Genomic DNA, 18,534 nt, shown 5'->3' with positions numbered 1-18,534 from the left:
CTTCATTTTAAACTGTCTTGAAGATATTTAGAAGTGATAAAAAAAGAGTAACTATTTCCTTCTTGACTACTCACTGTTACTGCTCATTTTTTCCCCTACATTCTTGATAGAAAGCATAGTATTTTGTAAACGCGTCAAATTTTTATTTGTGATGCCATCACCAAAGATGAGTTCATCTATAAGAAATTAAGTATTCAAGAATCAATTAAATGTGTTATTTTTTTTATTCAGATAAAAATCTATTCTATTATACTGTAATTGAGAATATTCCTTCTTTGTGCACCCGATTCGTAATTTGACATGCTACTGATCATGATGAATAAATCCATCCATCCATCCATCATCTACACCGCATATCCGTCAGGGTCCCAGGGAAGCTGAATCCAATCCCAGCTTACTTTGGGCGAGAACTGGGGTACACCCTGGGCAGGTCGCCAATCTATCGCAAGGCTATGATTAATAAATCTATTTGCAAATTCATCTACTTCTAACTACTTTTTGGGTGGGCTTTAGCTATTTTTTTTTTCTGAAAAGCGCTGATTGAAAACAGATAAAGCGGTTTCTGAAAATGTGCCTTCAGATGCCTAATGTACCTAATACACTGATCAGCCATCATATTAAAAAAAAAACGAGTTGCAAGGTAAGGCCTTCATGGATCGTACTTGTTTGTCGGGCACATCCCACAGATGCTTGTTCGGATTAAAATCTGGGGAATTTGGATGCCAAGTCAACACCTTGAACTCTAACCATTCCTGAAGAGTTTTTGCAATGTGGCAGGACACAATATCCTGCTGAAAGGGAATAAGATTGGCATGAAGCAACAATGTTTCGGTAGGTGGTGTGTAAATAGCTGGATCATATTCATAAACTAAAGCTCTGCTGCAGCATAACTGTATATGTGTTCCTCTCCACCCCCTTTCACTTTTTCCTTACACAAAATAAAGTACATTATTATCCATACATGACGTTTTTTCGATGGAATAAAAACATTTTCTATTCCCTTCTAGCAGATTTAATTCATTTGGTTTGATAGCATGCAATATTGTTAGCATATCGCTTATCCTATGTGTATTCCGTCACTCTGCCCACTGGAGAATGAGTGTTGAATATGATTTACAATATTGCATGGTTGTCAAGACAACATGACGTCACAAAAAACTTCTGTGCTAGCGAGCGACTGTGACAATTTGTAAACAAGCATGACCACTAGGTTTGCTTTGTTAAATACAGAAGATTTTGAGAGAATTTTGAAAGAGAAAGGCGTGTTGAACACCCGAAAGGAATGTGTGAAAGACTCGTTCAATATCATGCTAGCTGAATAGAATGTATCTCATATACCACGAAAAAAGCCAGCCAATATTATTTAATTATTGTACCTTTAAGGGTACAATGGCATATCACTGGGACAGTAACATCTATAAGCTACTTATTTATACCTTCTATATATTGCTTGGGAGTATATATGTATCTTTTTGGCCATAAAACGGTACACATAGTTACCTTGAGGCCCAATAATGAGCCCTTAGGGGGTACATTAGTGTAGATTGTACCTTAGGGGACAGAAATGGACTCCAACTGCACCCCTATTTCTGACAGTGTATCATTCAGGGTCTGGCTGCAAAAGGTCAAGAAGATCTGACCTAATGTGATTTTGTACCTATGTATAGGCCTGATCCAGCAAGGTTGTCTCAGAAATAACCTATGTTATGGTGTGTTTTTTATTTTAAATGTTCTTGGCTCCATAGCGGGTTAAGAAGTTCCACCACACAGGGTTGCTGGCCCTGAGCAGTGGGCAAGCAGGCTGCCCTCTTCGGTGCTTGTGTTCCTCAGTGGTTTGTTTGTGGAGTGGAATCATGAAGAAAGACATATCACCACAACTTTGCCAAAGAGGCAGATTGGAAGGGTCAGTGGGCTGACCCGTGTAAAGCTGACCTGTTGTTTTTCGGGGTCTGCTCCCCTGGATCCGCTGCATTCTGCAACACTAGGGGCAGCACTAAGAGCCACTGCGGACGGTCTTCACCATGTGAGAGATTAGGTTTTACGGTCCCTTGCTGATGACGGATTGACCAAAAGTTACGCTTCACATGGTGCTGGATATGGGGAGACCAGTCTGGGATGCCACCTAATATAGGCCAACCAGAAAGGTACTACTCCTCCAGAGATCCTTGCCCCTAAGTAGTAAGTAAGTAATGTTAGGTTATGTTATGATATGATATAGATCAGGCGGCATGGTGGTGTAGTGGTTAGCACTGTCACCGCACAGCAAGAAGGTCCTGGGTTCGAGCCCAGTGGCCGGCGAGGGCCTTTCTGTGCGGAGTTTGCATGTTCTGTCCGTGTGGGTTTCCTCCGGGTGCTCCGGTTTCCCCCACAGTCCAAAGACATGCAGGTTAGGTTAATTGGTGGCTCTAAATTGACCGTAGGTGTGAGTGTGAATGGTTGTTTGTCTCTGTGTCAGCCCTGCGATAACCTGGCGACTTGTCCATGGTGTACCCCACCTCTCACCCATAGGGATAGGCTCCAGCTTGCCTGTGACCCTGTAGAACCCTGTAGACTACAGCTAATGGACGGATGGATGGATAACGTAGATTAAGCAGCACGGTGGTGTAGTGGTTAGCGCTGTCGTCTCACAGCAAGAAGGTCCTGGATTCGAGCCCCGTGGCCGGTGAGGGCCTTTCTGCGCGGAGTTTGCATGTTCTGTCCGTGTGGGTTTCCTCCAGGTGCTCCGGTTTCCCCCACAGTCCAAAGACATGCAGGTTAGGTTAACTGGTGACTCTAAATTGACCGTAGGTGTGAATGTGAGTGTGAATGGTTGTCTGTGTCTATGTGTCAGCCCTGTGATGACCTGGCGACTCGTCCAGGGTGTACCCCGCCTTTCGCCCGTAGTCAGCTGGGATAGGCTCCAGCTTGCCTGCGACCCTGTAGAACAGGATAAAGCGGCTAGAGATAATGAGATGAGATGAGATGAAAATCTAATCTACTGACATATAGAGGTAAACAATCATTCACATTCACACCTACGGTCAATTTGGAGCCACCAATTAGCCTAACCTTTGGACTTTGGGGGAAACCAGCGCACCCAGAGGAAACCCACGCGGACATGTGAAGAGCATGCAAACTCCACACAGAAAGGCCCTCGTCGACCACTACACCACCGCCCTGCCAAAGACTAATTGGCGGCTCTAAATTGACCGTAGGTGTCAATGTAGGTCTGAATGGTTGTTTGCGTCCCTGCGATAACCTCTCGACTTGTCCAGGGTGTACCCCGCCTCTCACCCATAGTCAGCGTAGGCTCCAGCTTGCCTGTTTATGATGATATAGATCAGCTGATAAATACAGTTCTTCTAATTTCGGTATGTTCAGAATCATTAATGTGTGCCCATATGAGTGACGTGGCCAGCCCAGGCCTAATGCCCCACAGATGATCTCTCAATGAGGTAATGCTAGTTAACAAGCCGAGTGATTTATACCACTGACAACCATCTGAAGTCAAAACACGACTGGCAGCCAAGATATGATCGTTGTAAAAACAATAAGACAGGATAATCACGGATGTGTAATACTGGATTCGCTTTCCTTATTGTTGTTATGAGACGCAACCGCCCCGTCGGGACACAGCAGTGACGTCACCGAGCATCCGAGCTCCGCCACTGACTCTGAGCTGAAGGGTCTGAGGTCTGCGTGCGGTCTCAGGTACACACCCCGCCATGGCTTCAGCAGCAGCGGGGCACTGAGACGAGCAGGAAGAAAACAGAGAGAAATATATATATATATATATATATATATATTCGAGGACACTCAGTGAATAAGCGTCTGCATTGTGAAATTGCACAGAGCGTGGCGGGGCGCGGCCTCCTCCTGGAGCAGGATCTCGGCTGTACTGTGACACCCCATCGGCTCTGGGGGAAAGATGGCGGACCCGGCGGAGTGCACCATCAAAGTGATGTGCCGCTTTAGGCCACTAAACAATGCCGAGGTCGAAAGAGGGGACAAATATATTCCTAAATTCCAAGGAGAAGACAATGTAGTGATCGGGGTAAGTCAGCGAAAATGTCCGTGTGTGTGTGTGTATTGTTGCTAGCTAGCTCAATTGTCCCCTTGGCTATTATGGCTAGCTAACTAGCTTGCTAGCTAGCTAACTAACTGGAGCTACGTCGCTAAACGGAAGCTCGCCCATTGTAGGCCAGCCAATTCCCAGACCTTCTTTAACCAGCTCTGTGGGCAATTCACTAAGTTTGGATGCATTATTTGTTCGCAAGATTTGTGTATATATATATTTTTTCCAAACAGGTAACAAAACTAACCTGTGGTGATTTTAATTATTATTATTATTTTAACCTTGAGGTAATAATCAGCTAGTTAGGTTTGCAAGAACAAACAGGCGACTGAATGACTTTATAGCTTGCTAACTTTGGACTGTCTGTGTAGCAAGCTAATCTCAACCGTTTAGCTAAGCTAGCTAGCTTGGTCGGATGTGTAGCATCATCCTTTGGCCCTCCGTTTCAAAGACTGCGACGCAAGACGAGGCTAGTCAGCTAACATTCGTTATGCTTATTGAATTAAAGATTAGTGATAATCCGCCGTGTTTATAAACCTAGACCATTTTTTGACACGTATTTTAGTTGACCTGAAGATGGCTGGCTGGCTAGTTAGTTAGCCACCCACATATCCGCAACTTATTAATCGGCCTTTTTTTATTCATTCGTTCACTCTTGGTAACGTTAATCCAGTTCCTGAGGGAAAAAAATAGGCCTATTAAAGCTTCAGCTAGCCAACACATGAGCAATGAAATACAGGCTTTAATATATGTATGTATTTTTTTTTTAGGCATCTTGATATGTTATTTGGTTTTTTTAGCCGAGCCAGTTGGCACAGCATCACAGCTGCGGCTTGTCCATCATGGAGCATTTGGCCTCCTTTAGTCCTTTATGCAAAGTTTAACAAAGAAAAGCTTCATCTGATAAACGTTTGTGTCCTTGTGCTAATTATCAGTGTTTGAACTGAAAGACGAGGAATTGTTTTTGACAGTTAAGCGGTAAACCTGTTTGGTCTGTGGTCACGACTTATTCAAACATGGGTCTGCACAACTTGCACTACGTTCACACTGCAGGCTGAAGTGACTCAGATCCGATTTTTTCGCCCGTATGTGACCTGTATCCGATCTTTTATTGACAATATGAACGGCACAGATCCGATTTTTTTCAAATCCGACCCAGGCCGTTTGGATATGTGGTCCTAATTCCGATTCCTATCCGATCTTTTCATATGCGACTTCAGTCTGAACCGCCAGGTCGCATTCGTCCGACTTACACGTCATCAACAAGCCACAAACGTCACTATTCTGCGCTGAAGTAGGCGGCGGGTCTCTCAAAAAAAGTTACAAAAACATGGCACATGACTCGTTCCTTTGAACGGAGGTTGCAGTCACTACCCCGCAGAACGCCTGAGCCAAAACCCTTGCCCTCTTCCTTCTCAACCTCCTCCTTAACATCAGGCTATTGTGCATGTTCTGGCTCCGTCACAACAACAACTGCATCATCGCCAGGTACTCCATGCTGGCTACTGTCATACACAGGAAACTTTAGGTTACTTCCGTAAACACTGGCCATGCTCACTGCGTGTGACGTCGTCGTATCCTGCAATGCGCATGCGGAACACTTTTAGGTCGCTTTTCGTTCATACTGAGGATCACATACAAGTCGCATATATTTGTTAATGTGAACGACCTCACAAAAAAATCGGATTTCACAAAAAAATCGGAATTGAGCATTAAGCCTTGCAGTGTGATCGTAGCGTAAGTACAAAAGTTTGCATCCCTGATATAGTTTAAAATGCATTTCTGTTTTACAGATTGTCCACACAAGAGTGCTGCAGTAGGATGGTTTGAAAAGGAAGAATGCAAAGGTTTTTTTTTTCCTTGACCTGATGTGAAGAAGTTAGTCAATCTGTCATCATCTGACAGATGTGTAGAAGAGTGAGCAAACATTGAGGAGGAAAAAAACTGGAGAGAGTTAAAACAGAAATGTCAGAAAGAAGAGAGAGGCACATATTAAACTGCATATCACGGGTAAATTCAGGAGCGAGATCAATGTAATTCTCCTATTTTATATTAAACTTTTGGTCAAATATCTGTCGCATTTTGTGCAATTTTTTTTACCTTGCGCAATACCAGAAAAATTCAGTTGAAATCGAGCCATTTGATGTGAATTCTTCCGCCTCTGAAAAAACTTGGCATTTGGATTTCCTGGGAAACGTTGATTTTCGTGACGTCGTGTGCGGGGCGCCTCTTTCTGAATCCTACGTCAGCGCTGGTTTGTTTATGAGAAAACGACCTGATGGTTTTCTGCAAATTTCTTCAACGTTATCGTGTAATTATTAAAATGGTTAACAGATGTATTGTAGGAGGGTGTAGCAACACCAATCATGATGGGATTAGAACTCATCGTTTTCCAAAAGACCGGACAATGAGAGAGAAATGGGAGCGCTTGGTCTACACAGGCTGTGCACTGAAACCGTGCAAAGCTCTCGCAGCCTGCTGGCGCTTCCGCAGGTGACGTCATGATTCTGGCTCCAGACTCCCTTGGGATTTTTCCAGACGTGTTTTGTGGTTTTATTTTTTTCTGCTGGAGACAGATGGCCTTATGCAAAATTGCCCTTCTGGATGAGTGTGTAAAGAGACATACTTTTCATATTTAAAAAAAACCCACGAAATTGGTCCAGAATATGCACTTTAAAGCTGAAGTCATCCCAAAGCTTGACGGATGCAAATGAGACGACATGCAGGATTATTTATATTGCTTTCAGAAAAGGTTTATTTAAACAAACACACAGTCTGACTATTTTTATATAATGCAAGAACTGAAACTGGGGATTCCCCACGTTTGCTTTAAATACGGCTTGTCTTTTTCACTTTTGTCTTAAGGGTGTGTTAACTTTTGCCCTCAGGTGCACTTTAAAGCAAATCAGTTTTTCCGTTGCATCTGTAGCACATCAGCTTAGAAAGCTTCCTTTAATTTATTTACTTTTTAAATAATTCTGGTTCAAATGAATTCAAGCATTTGCTGATTTATTTTTTTTCTTCTGAAGTAAAATCTCTAACCTTTTTTTCTCTTATCATGAAACACTGTGTCTGTTTTCCTCTTATTAATGTTAGGACTTCCTGTTTCACCATCACTAGTATCATTTATGCCCGCCAGTGTTGCATGTACTGTAATGAGATGAGTTATTCGGCCAGTTTGTACGTGAAATTTAAAGGTCTATTGGTGAACTAATAGTTACAAGTGGGGAAGTATTCAGGAACAGGGTTGGACTGGAGATATCCGAACATAAGGTCAACCAGAGTGGCTCGCCGTGAGCCGATTCAGCCATGTCAGCTTTATTTTGCAGAATGTTTCGTCTCATGTTGGTATAAGCATGATTACTCGTACTTGCGTACTCACAAGTAGTGGTGGTAAATCATGACAAGAAGATTAATTTATATAGCACCTTTCACCAGCCAGAGGATGCTTCACAGAGTCATGGCACGACCACAAAAAAGATCAAATTAAGTCATTACTGATAAGAGGCACAGCGAAATCACAATCAACGTGGATATAAAGACATTAGATTAGCTCAAAGTATGGAAAAGGAATGAGCAGTCAGTGACGGATAGCAGAGAGAGACGAGATGAGACTTGAGTTGACTTTTCAGTTTGAGAAGAGATGTACCATCACGAAGGCTCTGAGGGTGAGAATTCTACAGCGTCGGGGGTTGTGACTCGAAATACCCTGGAAGCCATGGTGGCTAATTTACATTTGGGGCCCAATAACAGACCAGAAGGTGAAGATCTCAGGCTGCGAATGGGAGAGTTGGGTTGAAGTAGTTCCATAAGATTCCATGGCTGCACGCCTGAGTGTGCTTTCACTGTAAATTGATGAATTTTATATTGAATGCAATAGAACGGGGAGTCAGTGGAGGTTCTGGAGGAGACAGGAGATGTGTGGGTGAGGACTTTACCTGCAAAGTTTTGTATGTACTGAAGCTTTGGCTGGGAGACCAACAAACAGAGCACGACCGTAATCAAGTCACAGTGTAACAAAAGCATGAATGAGCACCCAGGACGCTGAAATGCTGAGTGCAGGACAGAGACGTGCAATGTTAGAGGTGAAATAAATGTAATCTGTTATAATGATTAGAAGGAACATTTTAGGTCATTTGATCGCTTTCAGTTTGCATATTCATCAAATGTTTAATACTACCGAATAACTGTTCAGTACTGGAGATGTAATCTTAATTAAAAAATTTATTATTGGCTACACTGGCATGTTTGTGGTTTTGAGCTTGCACCATTAATTATTATAACGGGATCCTTTAATTTAGGCACAAGTTGCATGACAAGCTAGCTGATTGTGTCTAGACTGTGAAAATGCTGATGAATCTGAACCAAATGCACTACAGAGCCAGTTACAGTGCACAACTGCGTGCACAGCTGTCACATAACCCTATGACTAGTTATAATGCAGTATCGCCTCATTTAATGAATACTGTCAACTCATAATGAAGATTTAATGTTTTATTTTATTAACATGCAAGTTTTGAATGCTCAGCTTTCTCCAAATACTCTTCAGTATGGGCTTGATTTGTTAGTCCCATATTGCTGATGTTATGAGGTATTGCCGTGGCTGCCCTCCCTCCATGATTAAAATGGATCAAGTAGGACAGCGAGCCTTCCCGTTATAATTTTGCCAGCTTGATGAAAAATTCAGTGATCAAGCTAAACTGTAGACAATGGGTCATCAATTTCAGTCTTGGAAGGCCAGAGTCCAGCACTGCTTGGTGATTTTTTTTTTTTTTTTTCTGCTTAAAGTTACAGCATGCCGGAGGAGAAAAACATGCTCAAAGACGGTGTTCCTGAGCTGCTGTCAGTCCTCCTGACCATCCTGCAGTACTAACACAAATGTGTCCGGTCGGAATCTGCAGGAAATTTGCATCGTGCACCAGCTCAAATATGATATTTTGGTGATGTGACCAAGACGTCACATTTATTTATTTTAATAAAAACATTGTAGGTACTACAGTATTTGATGGTATTTTGTTTTCCAAATCATTAAAAAGACTTTAATATTGGCTGTAGCTTTTGGTAGGACACTAGTCCCTTTTTAAGTATATATTTTTTTGTTTAAACACTTTTTCAAAAGGATTCAGTTGATTTTTATTTTGGATTTTTCCAACTTGTTCTTGACCAACTCCCACTCACCAGCCAACTCTCCGTATCATGATATCTACCAACCTGGGAGGGGGAAGGCTAATCGTGCTTCCTCATACACATGAAGCCAGTCATTGTTGCTCATACTGCATCATGGCAGCATTAAACTCCGATAAAAGTGCTATCTGCCCTCTTCCCCATGCATGAGTGCTCGCACACAGTTTATGTTCCATCCCTCCTACCCAGAGAGCACGGCCAGTTTTGCTGTCTCCTGCCATTGTCAGGATTCAAACTCATGATCTCCTGGTAGGGTGAGCAGTTTTGACAATCCAACGTCTGCCTTTTCCAGTGTTCTCTGTATAATGCCGCTTTTCCACTACCAACACGGCTGAGTTGGGCTGAGCCGTGCCATGCTGAGTCGAGCTGAGTGGGGCTGTTGGAGTTGCATTTCGACTACAACCGCGCTGAACCGTGCTGGCTGGAAGTAGGTGGACACATTGGGTGGAGTTAGCGAAAGTGGGTGGATGTCGTTAGGCGGCGCAAACAGTGACATCAGTGACCTTTTAAGCGGGAGTCTCACGACCTGGATAGTAAACAATAAACATGGAGTCGTTAGTGTTGCTGGTCTTGGTGTTGTGGCTTGTTGTCACCGACAACGCCAACAGATACTGGCAAGAGCGTATAGATGAGGCGAGGCGCATAAGGCTTCAGAAATTCTCGTAATTCTTCTTCCGGGTTTACGGTGTTTTACAGATCCCAGCGTGCTCGCGGGGCGTGTGTCGGCATGTGAGGACACTCCTCCTCACCAATCAGTGCACAGGGGAGTGTCTGCTCACACCCCTAGCCCCACTCGGCTCGGTTTGGCTCGCTTCAGCCCCACTCCAAAACCGTGCGAGTTTTGGGTGCTGAGCAGGGCTGAAGCGAGCTGAGTCGTGCTGCTCTGAGGTAGTCGAAACGCGAGCCGTGTCGGGCTGAAGTGAGCTGAAAAAGGCTAGTGGAAAAGGGCCATAAGTCTCTCCAGGCTAGATCTGAAATGACCAAAAAGACTGCTGATGTTTCCACCCTTTGCAGGAGCACGTCATTTGCACAGCTTGCATATTCTTCTGCGCAAGGTCCGTGTCTGTCTGTAAGCATGTCCCCTTGACAGAGCAAATGCGAATGGTGGTAAAAGTACCATTTTGTACAGATTCCACCATCGCAGTATGTTTGCACCAAATACAACAGGGACTTGAAGTTCGCTTCCAACATCAAATGCAACATGTTTGGTTTGTGAGCAGGACGTAAAGAGCACAGTGGCATGCTTTGTCGGCTATGCATATCTCACGCACGCACACATTTGCATAGAAATGCAGTGAGTGTCATGAATTTTTTTTTTTTCCCCCCCCTGCTTTGCAGCAGGTAGAGCTGGTGTTTTAGGTGAAGATGGAGGGACTCATTGCATGGATAAGTGCTATTGCTCTTTTTCCAGCTTTTCTTTCCATTGTACTCTGCTTGGGCAAGTGTTTGGTTTGGACTGAGGGCATGGCCTGATGGAAATTAGAAGGTATTGAAAAGAAAACATCCAAATGTGCTGGATTTTGGTCAGGCAGGACAAGAGCTGATTAGCCTCACATGTAGTGATGGAAAAACCCTTCTGAATTCTGTAAGTACATTTAAACACGTTACGATTATGAAGATTCTGTGCAAAGAGTTAACATCAAATCATATGCTTCCAGTCAGTTTGTCTGCTGCTTCTTTCGGCTGCTCCCGTTAGGGGTCGCCACAGCGGATCTGTTGCGCATGGTTGATTTGGCATGCCCTTCCTGACGCAACCCTCCCCAATCTATCCGGGCTTGGGACCGGCACTAAGTATGTACCGTCTTGTACAACCCCAGCGGCTGGGTATTTTATCTAATCTGCATGTCTTTGAACCGTGGGGGAATCCCACGCAGCCATGGGGAGAACATGCAAACTCCACACAGAAAGGCCTCCGTCTGCCGTGAGGTTTGAACCCAGAACCTTCTTGCTGTGAAGCGATGGTGCTAACCATTGTGCTACTTGTCAGTTTGTAATTATTAAAAATGTTTCTGAATATGCATCTTTTATTACTTGCCAAGACTGTAATTCAAGCTAGATCAGCAGTATAATAAAACTCAGGAGTGTTGCTGATCTATAGTGTTGTGTTCTTTTATAGTTTCACTCAAAAGCCCTAAAGGTCTGCTTGTTTTAAAGGTTCAGGACTAAACTTTGACCACAACTTTTGATGAGGTTCATTGGACTTGTATTTGCACCAAATTTTGGCTTGATTGGTCTTTCCTTGCATGGTCAGGCCAGCTGACACTGTGCAGCTTCACCAGAAGGATTAAAGGAATAAACCAGGCAGCCCTGAATTCAGAGTCCTGAATTTGCCAACTTCACCACCTCTGTGACTATATGGAATCAATTTTGTGCCAAAATGTTCATACAATACTTTTGAAATATCAAACAAAAACGACAAATCTCATCTCATTTATCTGTAGCCGCTTTATCCTGTTCTACAGGGTCGCAGGCAAGCTGGAGCCTATCCCAGCTGACTACGGGCGAAAGGCGGGGTACACCCTGGACAAGTCGCCAGGTCATCACAGGGCTGACACATAGACACAGACAACCATTCACACTCACATTCACACCTACGGTCAATTTAGAGTCACCAGTTAACCTAACCTGCATGTCTTTGGACTGTGGGGGAAACCGGAGCACCTGGAGGAAACCCACGCGGACATGGGGAGAACATGCAAACTCCACACAGAAAGGCCCTCGCCGGCCACGGGGCTCGAACCCGGACCTTCTTGCTGTGAGGTGACAGCGCTAACCACTACACCACCGTGCCGCCAAAACGACAAATCAAAATACAAAAAAAAGTTAGTTTTTTAGGACTGGCAAACACATTATTTGTGTAATCGTGCAAAATATCAGTCTATTACTCTTCAGAAACCTTTTATTTTTGTTCAGCGTCTTTCTCAGTTTTGTTTGACGTAATTTATTTTGGTTGTGATTCCAGCTTTCTCGTTTGTGCTCCCTGACTTTTTGCTTGCAGTTTTGGCACAAACTTCACGTGTGGGTGGGCTGTCCAGGAATGCATTCCCATTGGCTAACTTGTGTTTGGCTGAGCGTAGCTGTCAGTCATTCCCCCGGAGGCTGTTGCAGCCATTTCCTACTTGGATTTTGGCCGACTGTTTGACGAGTGACCGATCCATTGACGGTAAACAAGGATCGGGTGGACTTCAGTGGCGACTATGATATTGAATGTACACTTTGTTGAATTAATTCAATATCATAGTCGCCACTGAAGTCCTTGTTTACCGTCAATGGATCGGTCACTCGTCAAACAGTCCGCCAGAATCCGAGTAGGGAATGGCTGAGTGTAGCTGTCAGTCAAACACAAGTTAGCCAATGGGAATGCATTCCTGGACAGCCCACCCACACATGAAGTTTGTGCCAAAAATGCAAGCGAAAAGTCAGGGAGCGCAAACGAGAAAGCTGGAATCGCAACCAAAATAAATTGTCAAACAAAACTGAGAAAGATGCGGAACAAAAATAAAAGGTTTCTGAAGAGTAATAGACTGATATTTTGCACGATTACACGAATAATTTGTTTGCCAGTCTAAAAAAAATTGACTTGTTTTTTTTGTATTTTGATTTGTCGTTTTTGTTTGATATTTCAAAAGTATTGTATGAACATTTTGGCACAAAATTGATTCCATATGACTATAGATCTGCTGTAAGATAAAGCAGTGTGACCAATCGGCATCAGCTGGAGTGATCAGCGAATAATTAGGCTATGAGATGCACGGATGAGGTGATGAACAGCAACGCCATTCATGTTTAGTTTTGGACAGAGGTGTACAAAGTCCAGCCCCAGGGCCAAATGTGGCCTGTGGATGGATGTTAACTGGTCCACAACATCTGTCTTAGAATGTAGCACCTGCTGGCCAACACATGGAAATTCTTGCTTTCACTTGATGGTTACGAAAGTCATGGCTACAGACAAAAAGCACAAAGTTAACGGGTGCCCTCGGGTATTTTGATGAAGTCTAATCTTACCCCCTTTGAAAAAAGTTTGGACCCCCTGGCCTAGGGATTTGGTTAATAATAATAATAATAATAATAATGGCGTTTATTTCATGATAATTTGAGTATTAGGAGTGCCTGACCAGACAATTTTCCCAAATAGCTGGATGAGATGTTTACAGTTAGTTTTCCATATTTATTTGCTTATAGCTGATCCACACAGTGAAGATTCTTTCACCATGTCATGCTTTGAAATGTTTCTGCTGTCGTTGTCTGCATATTTTGCCGGACCATTGAACCACAAGAACCATTTTGTAGTAAACGTGACTAAACGGTTTAAAACGCATGCTGTGGTTGTGTAACAGGCCTTGTCCTCTAATCACAACCAAGGTTTGCTTAATCACAGCCTCATTTTATCATATTTCTAAATAGTAATTGCTGTAATCCACTGGCACCACCCAGACTGCGAAACAGTTTGTGTGCCTGTGTTTTACTGCGATCACCGCATCTCATGACTGCAGTCAGCTGATTAGCTAAAGATCCAGTTTATTGCCAGCCAGATACAGTTGCTTTTACACATACTGTGGCTGAATAGTCTTTTATGTGTTGTCTTCGAACACAAATGATCTTTTATATGTCATGCAGTGAACACAATTTGGGAGAAAGATGCAGAATCATTCAGAAGCTTCTTTTCTTGTGTTTTCCAGGGAAAGCCGTACATGTTTGACCGTGTTTTCCAGTCCAACACTACCCAGGAGCAGGTGTACAACGCTTGTGCTCAGAGGATCGTTAAAGGTGAGGAGTTTGACTGAGGACACCAGGCTTGCTCACACAGCTTCATGAACATGTACATGTGTGGGATAAATACTGGACCATAATCTGCCTTTGTGTTTTGCACACCATAAAATGACCAAATGAACTAAAACCTTTACATGCCGTCGTTATTCAGCAGCAAGTTTAACATGTTTTGATATTTTTCTCCCCACTTTGTAGATGTCCTTGAAGGTTATAATGGTACAATATTTGCCTATGGACAGACCTCATCTGGAAAAACACATACTATGGAGGTAAACTGCTGTTGTAGCTGCGGAGCTGCAGAAAGCCGTGCGTAATAATCAGTCATGCTGAATATACACAAATTGTGTGTGTTTCCAGGGTAATCTGCATGACCCAGATGGAATGGGAATCATTCCACGTATAGTACAGGACATATTTAACTACATTTACTCCATGGATGAAAACCTGGAATTCCATATCAAGGTAAACGAGCTGAGCCATACAGTAGCTCCAGGGGCATTGGGTATAAAGTATGATAAAACCTTTTAAATATAATTGATCAGTGATTTGTAGTAATTTGGTTGGTTTTGTCACTAGGTCTCCTATTTTGAAATCTACCTGGATAAAATCAGAGACTTGCTGGATGGTGAGTGTGAGCTTGATGATTGCTGTAAATACAGCTCACTAATTATATCCCCTGATTAAAATAAGTGGTTGCACGATCGTGCATCAGGCTGCTGGCTTAAAGGAACAGTCCACCGTATTTCCATAATGAAATATCCTCTTATCTGAATTGAGACGAGCTGCTCCGTACCTCTCCGAGCTTTGTGCGACCTCCCAGTCAGTCAGACGCAGTCAGACGCGCTGTAACTCCTGTTAGCAATGTAGCTAGGCTCAGTATGGCCAATGGTATTTTTTTGGGGCTGTAGTTAGATGCGACCAAACTCTTCCGCGTTTTTCCTGTTTACATAGGTTTATATGACCAGTGGCATGAAATAAGTTCAGTTACACAAATTGAAACGTAGCGATTTTCTATGCTATGGAAAGTCCGCACTATAATGACAGGCGTACTAACACCTTCTGCGCGCTTCGGCAGTGCATTGATACGGAGCTCAGATATAAATGCGCTGTCGAAGCGCGCAGAAGGTGTTAGTACACCTGTCATTATAGTGCGGCCTTTCCATAGCATAGAAAATCGCCATGTTTCAATTTGTGTAACTGAACTTGTTTATCACTGGTCATATAAACCTATGTAAACAGGAAAAATGTGGAAGAGTTTGGTCGCATCTAACTACAGCCCCAAAAAATACCATTGGCCATGCTGAGCCTAGCTACATTGCTAACAGGAGTTACAGCGCGTCTGACTGACTGGGAGGTCGCGCAAAGCTCGGAGAGGTACGGAGCAGCTCGTCTCAATTCAGATAAGAGCATATTTCATTATGGAAGTACGGTGGACTGTTCCTTTAAAGCTTGAAACTAGATTTTTAGAGCACGTTTGCAGTCAGAAACCACATATGGTAAAATTAAATTTTCGATGCATGATGGCTAGGTCTTGTACGTCTTTTTATTTACCTATTTAAATTAATTCCAAATCTCTTTCTTGCAGTGTCCAAGACTAATCTATCTGTCCATGAAGACAAGAACAGGGTCCCATATGTCAAGGTGAATATGATGTATGAACAGTGGGATCAAAGAAGAAAGTTGGGTGATTGGTTGTGTCTAGGGATAATTAATTCTTTCTCGCTGTGTGTGTGTGTGTGTGTGTGCAGGGTTGCACTGAGCGCTTTGTTTGCAGCCCAGAGGAGGTGATGGACACCATTGATGAGGGCAAATCCAATAGACATGTGGCTGTGACAAGTATGCCCAAGCACTTTATTTTTTTTAATTTCTATCCACCAATATGCTGAGTTGCCAGTTTATTAAATATCATGCATCAGTGCTCACTGACCATTTTATCAGGTGCACATTCCATACTATCCACCCATTAAAGACCACTGCAGGCCATAGGACCACCACTGACCAGATATTTCCTGGGGGGGGGCAGACCACCTGGTATGAGTGCATTAGGAACCGTTTATATTCTCAAGCCCTTTATCAGTAATCAGTTTTTGATCAAAATACACCATTAGCTGGATTTTTAGCCATTTTTCAGCATGTTAGTAGTGTTTTTTTTTTTTTTTTTAAAGCTCAGTAACATTGCTGCATCTGATTCACTTGTAGAAGTTCCACATTCACTTGCAGGACAGTGTCACTGCTGTGCTGAGGGAAATTGTCCATAACTGGTTATATATCTACATCGTGCACTTACAGTATATGATGAGTGTAGGTAGAAGCACTTTATCTACATTTATGACTCTTTTTGTTTTTAGAAAAGGTTAAGACTAAGCATTCAATTTTCCTGACTGTGCTTTTGGAAAACTTTCACTCACACACACAGCCCCTGGTGATCTTGAAATTTGCACCCTTGAGGAAATTACCCAGGAAATATTAGTTATCTTGTAAATCTCAGCACTCTGATTGGTGTGTTCGTCTTGAAAGTCAGACAGGATGTGCCCTTGTTTTGCTAAATTTATTATGGTTACTGGAGAGCTAGTAGAGTTGGAGCAAGTACCAAGGGATGCATCAAGAGCCGCTGCTGTCAACAGCCCTGCATTTATCCCGGCATTGAATGGGACTCAAACAAATGACTTAAGTTGAGTTGTTTCGCTGACAGACCATCTATGTTGCATGACTGATCATTCAAAACAGAGCCGGGTGGTGAGCGGAAGCATATGTAAGCTCTTCCCCTTCCCTATTGAGTTACTGCCACTAATCTGGAAGGCATGCAGCAGGTTAGATTTGGCTGTGATTAATGTTGGGTTAAATGGAAAGGGAAAAAAAAAATCCCCAAGTTGTTCCTGGTTACGTAATAATAATTTCCAATACATGTACACCATAATAGAATCCAGAAAATGGAAGTAACAGGTTGTATTCTCGTGTGTGTGTCAGACATGAATGAGCACAGCTCCAGGAGTCACAGTATCTTCCTGATTAATGTGAAGCAGGAGAACACACAGACGGAGCAAAAACTGAGTGGGAAGCTGTATCTGGTCGATCTGGCTGGCAGTGAGAAGGTAAACCTGCTACCGATTAATTTTTGGTCTAATTGCTGGTGGTTCTCTCCATCTTGCTTTCTCTCATGTGTGTGTGTGTGTGTGTGTGTGTGTGTGTGTGTGTGTGTGTGTGTGTGTGTGTAGGTCAGTAAAACTGGAGCTGAAGGAGCTGTGTTGGATGAAGCCAAAAACATTAACAAATCCCTTTCTTCACTGGGAAATGTCATTTCTGCACTGGCTGAAGGAACGGTATGTCTTCTCCATTTTTGTATTAAAAATCTTTATCTCAATTGTGCGTGTGTAAAAAGAACGAGAGAGAAATCTGTATGATCTCCACTGAACCCTGTACATGAAGTTAATCTCTCCTGTTCCTTTGGCACTTCACTAACATCATATGCGTGTCCTTGTTAGACGTATGTTCCGTATAGAGACAGTAAGATGACTAGGATTCTTCAGGACTCTCTGGGTGGCAACTGCAGGACTACCATCGTCATCTGCTGCTCTCCTTCCTCTTTTAATGAGGCTGAGACCAAATCTACACTGATGTTTGGACAGAGGTGAGGATATACAAACATGTCTAAGGAAGCTGAGATGTTGGTTCTTACCTTGCATCAATCGGGGCATGGTAAACATTTGACAAGGAACCCTTTAAAGTGCATATCACGGGTAAATTCAGGAGCGAGATCAATGTAATTCTCCTATTTTATATTAAACTTTGGTCAAATATCTGTCACATTTTGTGCAATTTTTTTTACCTTGCGCAATACCAGAAAAATTCAGTTGAAATCAAGCCATTTGAGGCGAATTGGGCCGCCTCTGAAAACTTGGCATTTGGATTTACCGGGAAACATTGATTTTCGTGACGTCATGTACGGGACGCCTCCTTCTGAATCCTACGTCGGCGCTGGTTTGTTTATGAGAAAACGACCTGGTGGTTTTCTGCAAGTTTCTTCAACGTTATCATGTAATTATTAAAATGGTTAACAGATGTATCGTAGGAGGGTGTAGCAACACCAATCTTGATGGGATTGGTACTCCATTTTTTTCCAAAAGACCGGACAATGAGAGAGAAGTGGGAGCGCTTGGTCTACACAGGCTGTTCACTGAAACCATGCAAAGCTCTCGCAGCCTGCTGGCGCTTCCGCAGGTGACGTCACGGATCTGGCTTCAGACTCCCTTGGGATTTTTCCAGATGCGTTTTATTAACCCCGCCGACAGTAGTCGGAGGGGTTATTATTTTCACCTGCGTCAGTCTGTGTGTGTGTGTATCTGTCTGTCTGTCTGTCTGTCTGTGTGTCTGCAAGATATCTCAAGAACCAATGGATCGATTTGGACCAAATTTTGTACATGTGTTGCCAATCACCCAGGAAGGAAACCATTAAATTTTGGAGGTCAAAGGTCAAGGTCATGGCAGAACTTCGAAATTTTTGCCCAATGTATTTTAATAGGGAAAAG

The 18,534-nt window shown here is 43.1% G+C and overlaps 1 protein-coding gene across 2 annotated transcripts in view; it reads left to right on the top strand.

The window, feature by feature from the left end:
• Positions 1-3,615: 3,615 nt before the first annotated feature.
• Positions 3,616-18,534, top strand: part of kif5bb (kinesin family member 5B, b) — a 36,074-nt gene continuing 21,155 nt past the window's right edge. For both annotated transcript variants that reach the window (XM_060940145.1, XM_060940144.1), the window contains exons 1-10: positions 3,616-4,033; positions 13,918-14,005; positions 14,204-14,277; positions 14,366-14,470; positions 14,585-14,633; positions 15,594-15,649; positions 15,757-15,844; positions 16,976-17,100; positions 17,224-17,328; positions 17,491-17,636. In XM_060940145.1, the coding sequence (XP_060796128.1) occupies positions 3,908-4,033; positions 13,918-14,005; positions 14,204-14,277; positions 14,366-14,470; positions 14,585-14,633; positions 15,594-15,649; positions 15,757-15,844; positions 16,976-17,100; positions 17,224-17,328; positions 17,491-17,636 (962 nt within the window). In that variant the 5' untranslated portion in view covers positions 3,616-3,907. The remainder of the gene's footprint in view (positions 4,034-13,917; positions 14,006-14,203; positions 14,278-14,365; positions 14,471-14,584; positions 14,634-15,593; positions 15,650-15,756; positions 15,845-16,975; positions 17,101-17,223; positions 17,329-17,490; positions 17,637-18,534) is intronic.

Source organism: Neoarius graeffei, chromosome 14, assembly GCF_027579695.1.
Source record: "Neoarius graeffei isolate fNeoGra1 chromosome 14, fNeoGra1.pri, whole genome shotgun sequence".
NCBI lineage: Eukaryota > Metazoa > Chordata > Actinopteri > Siluriformes > Ariidae > Neoarius > Neoarius graeffei.
The sequence above is the reverse complement of the archived record's forward strand: the minus strand, read 5'-3'. Positions and strand labels throughout refer to the sequence as shown.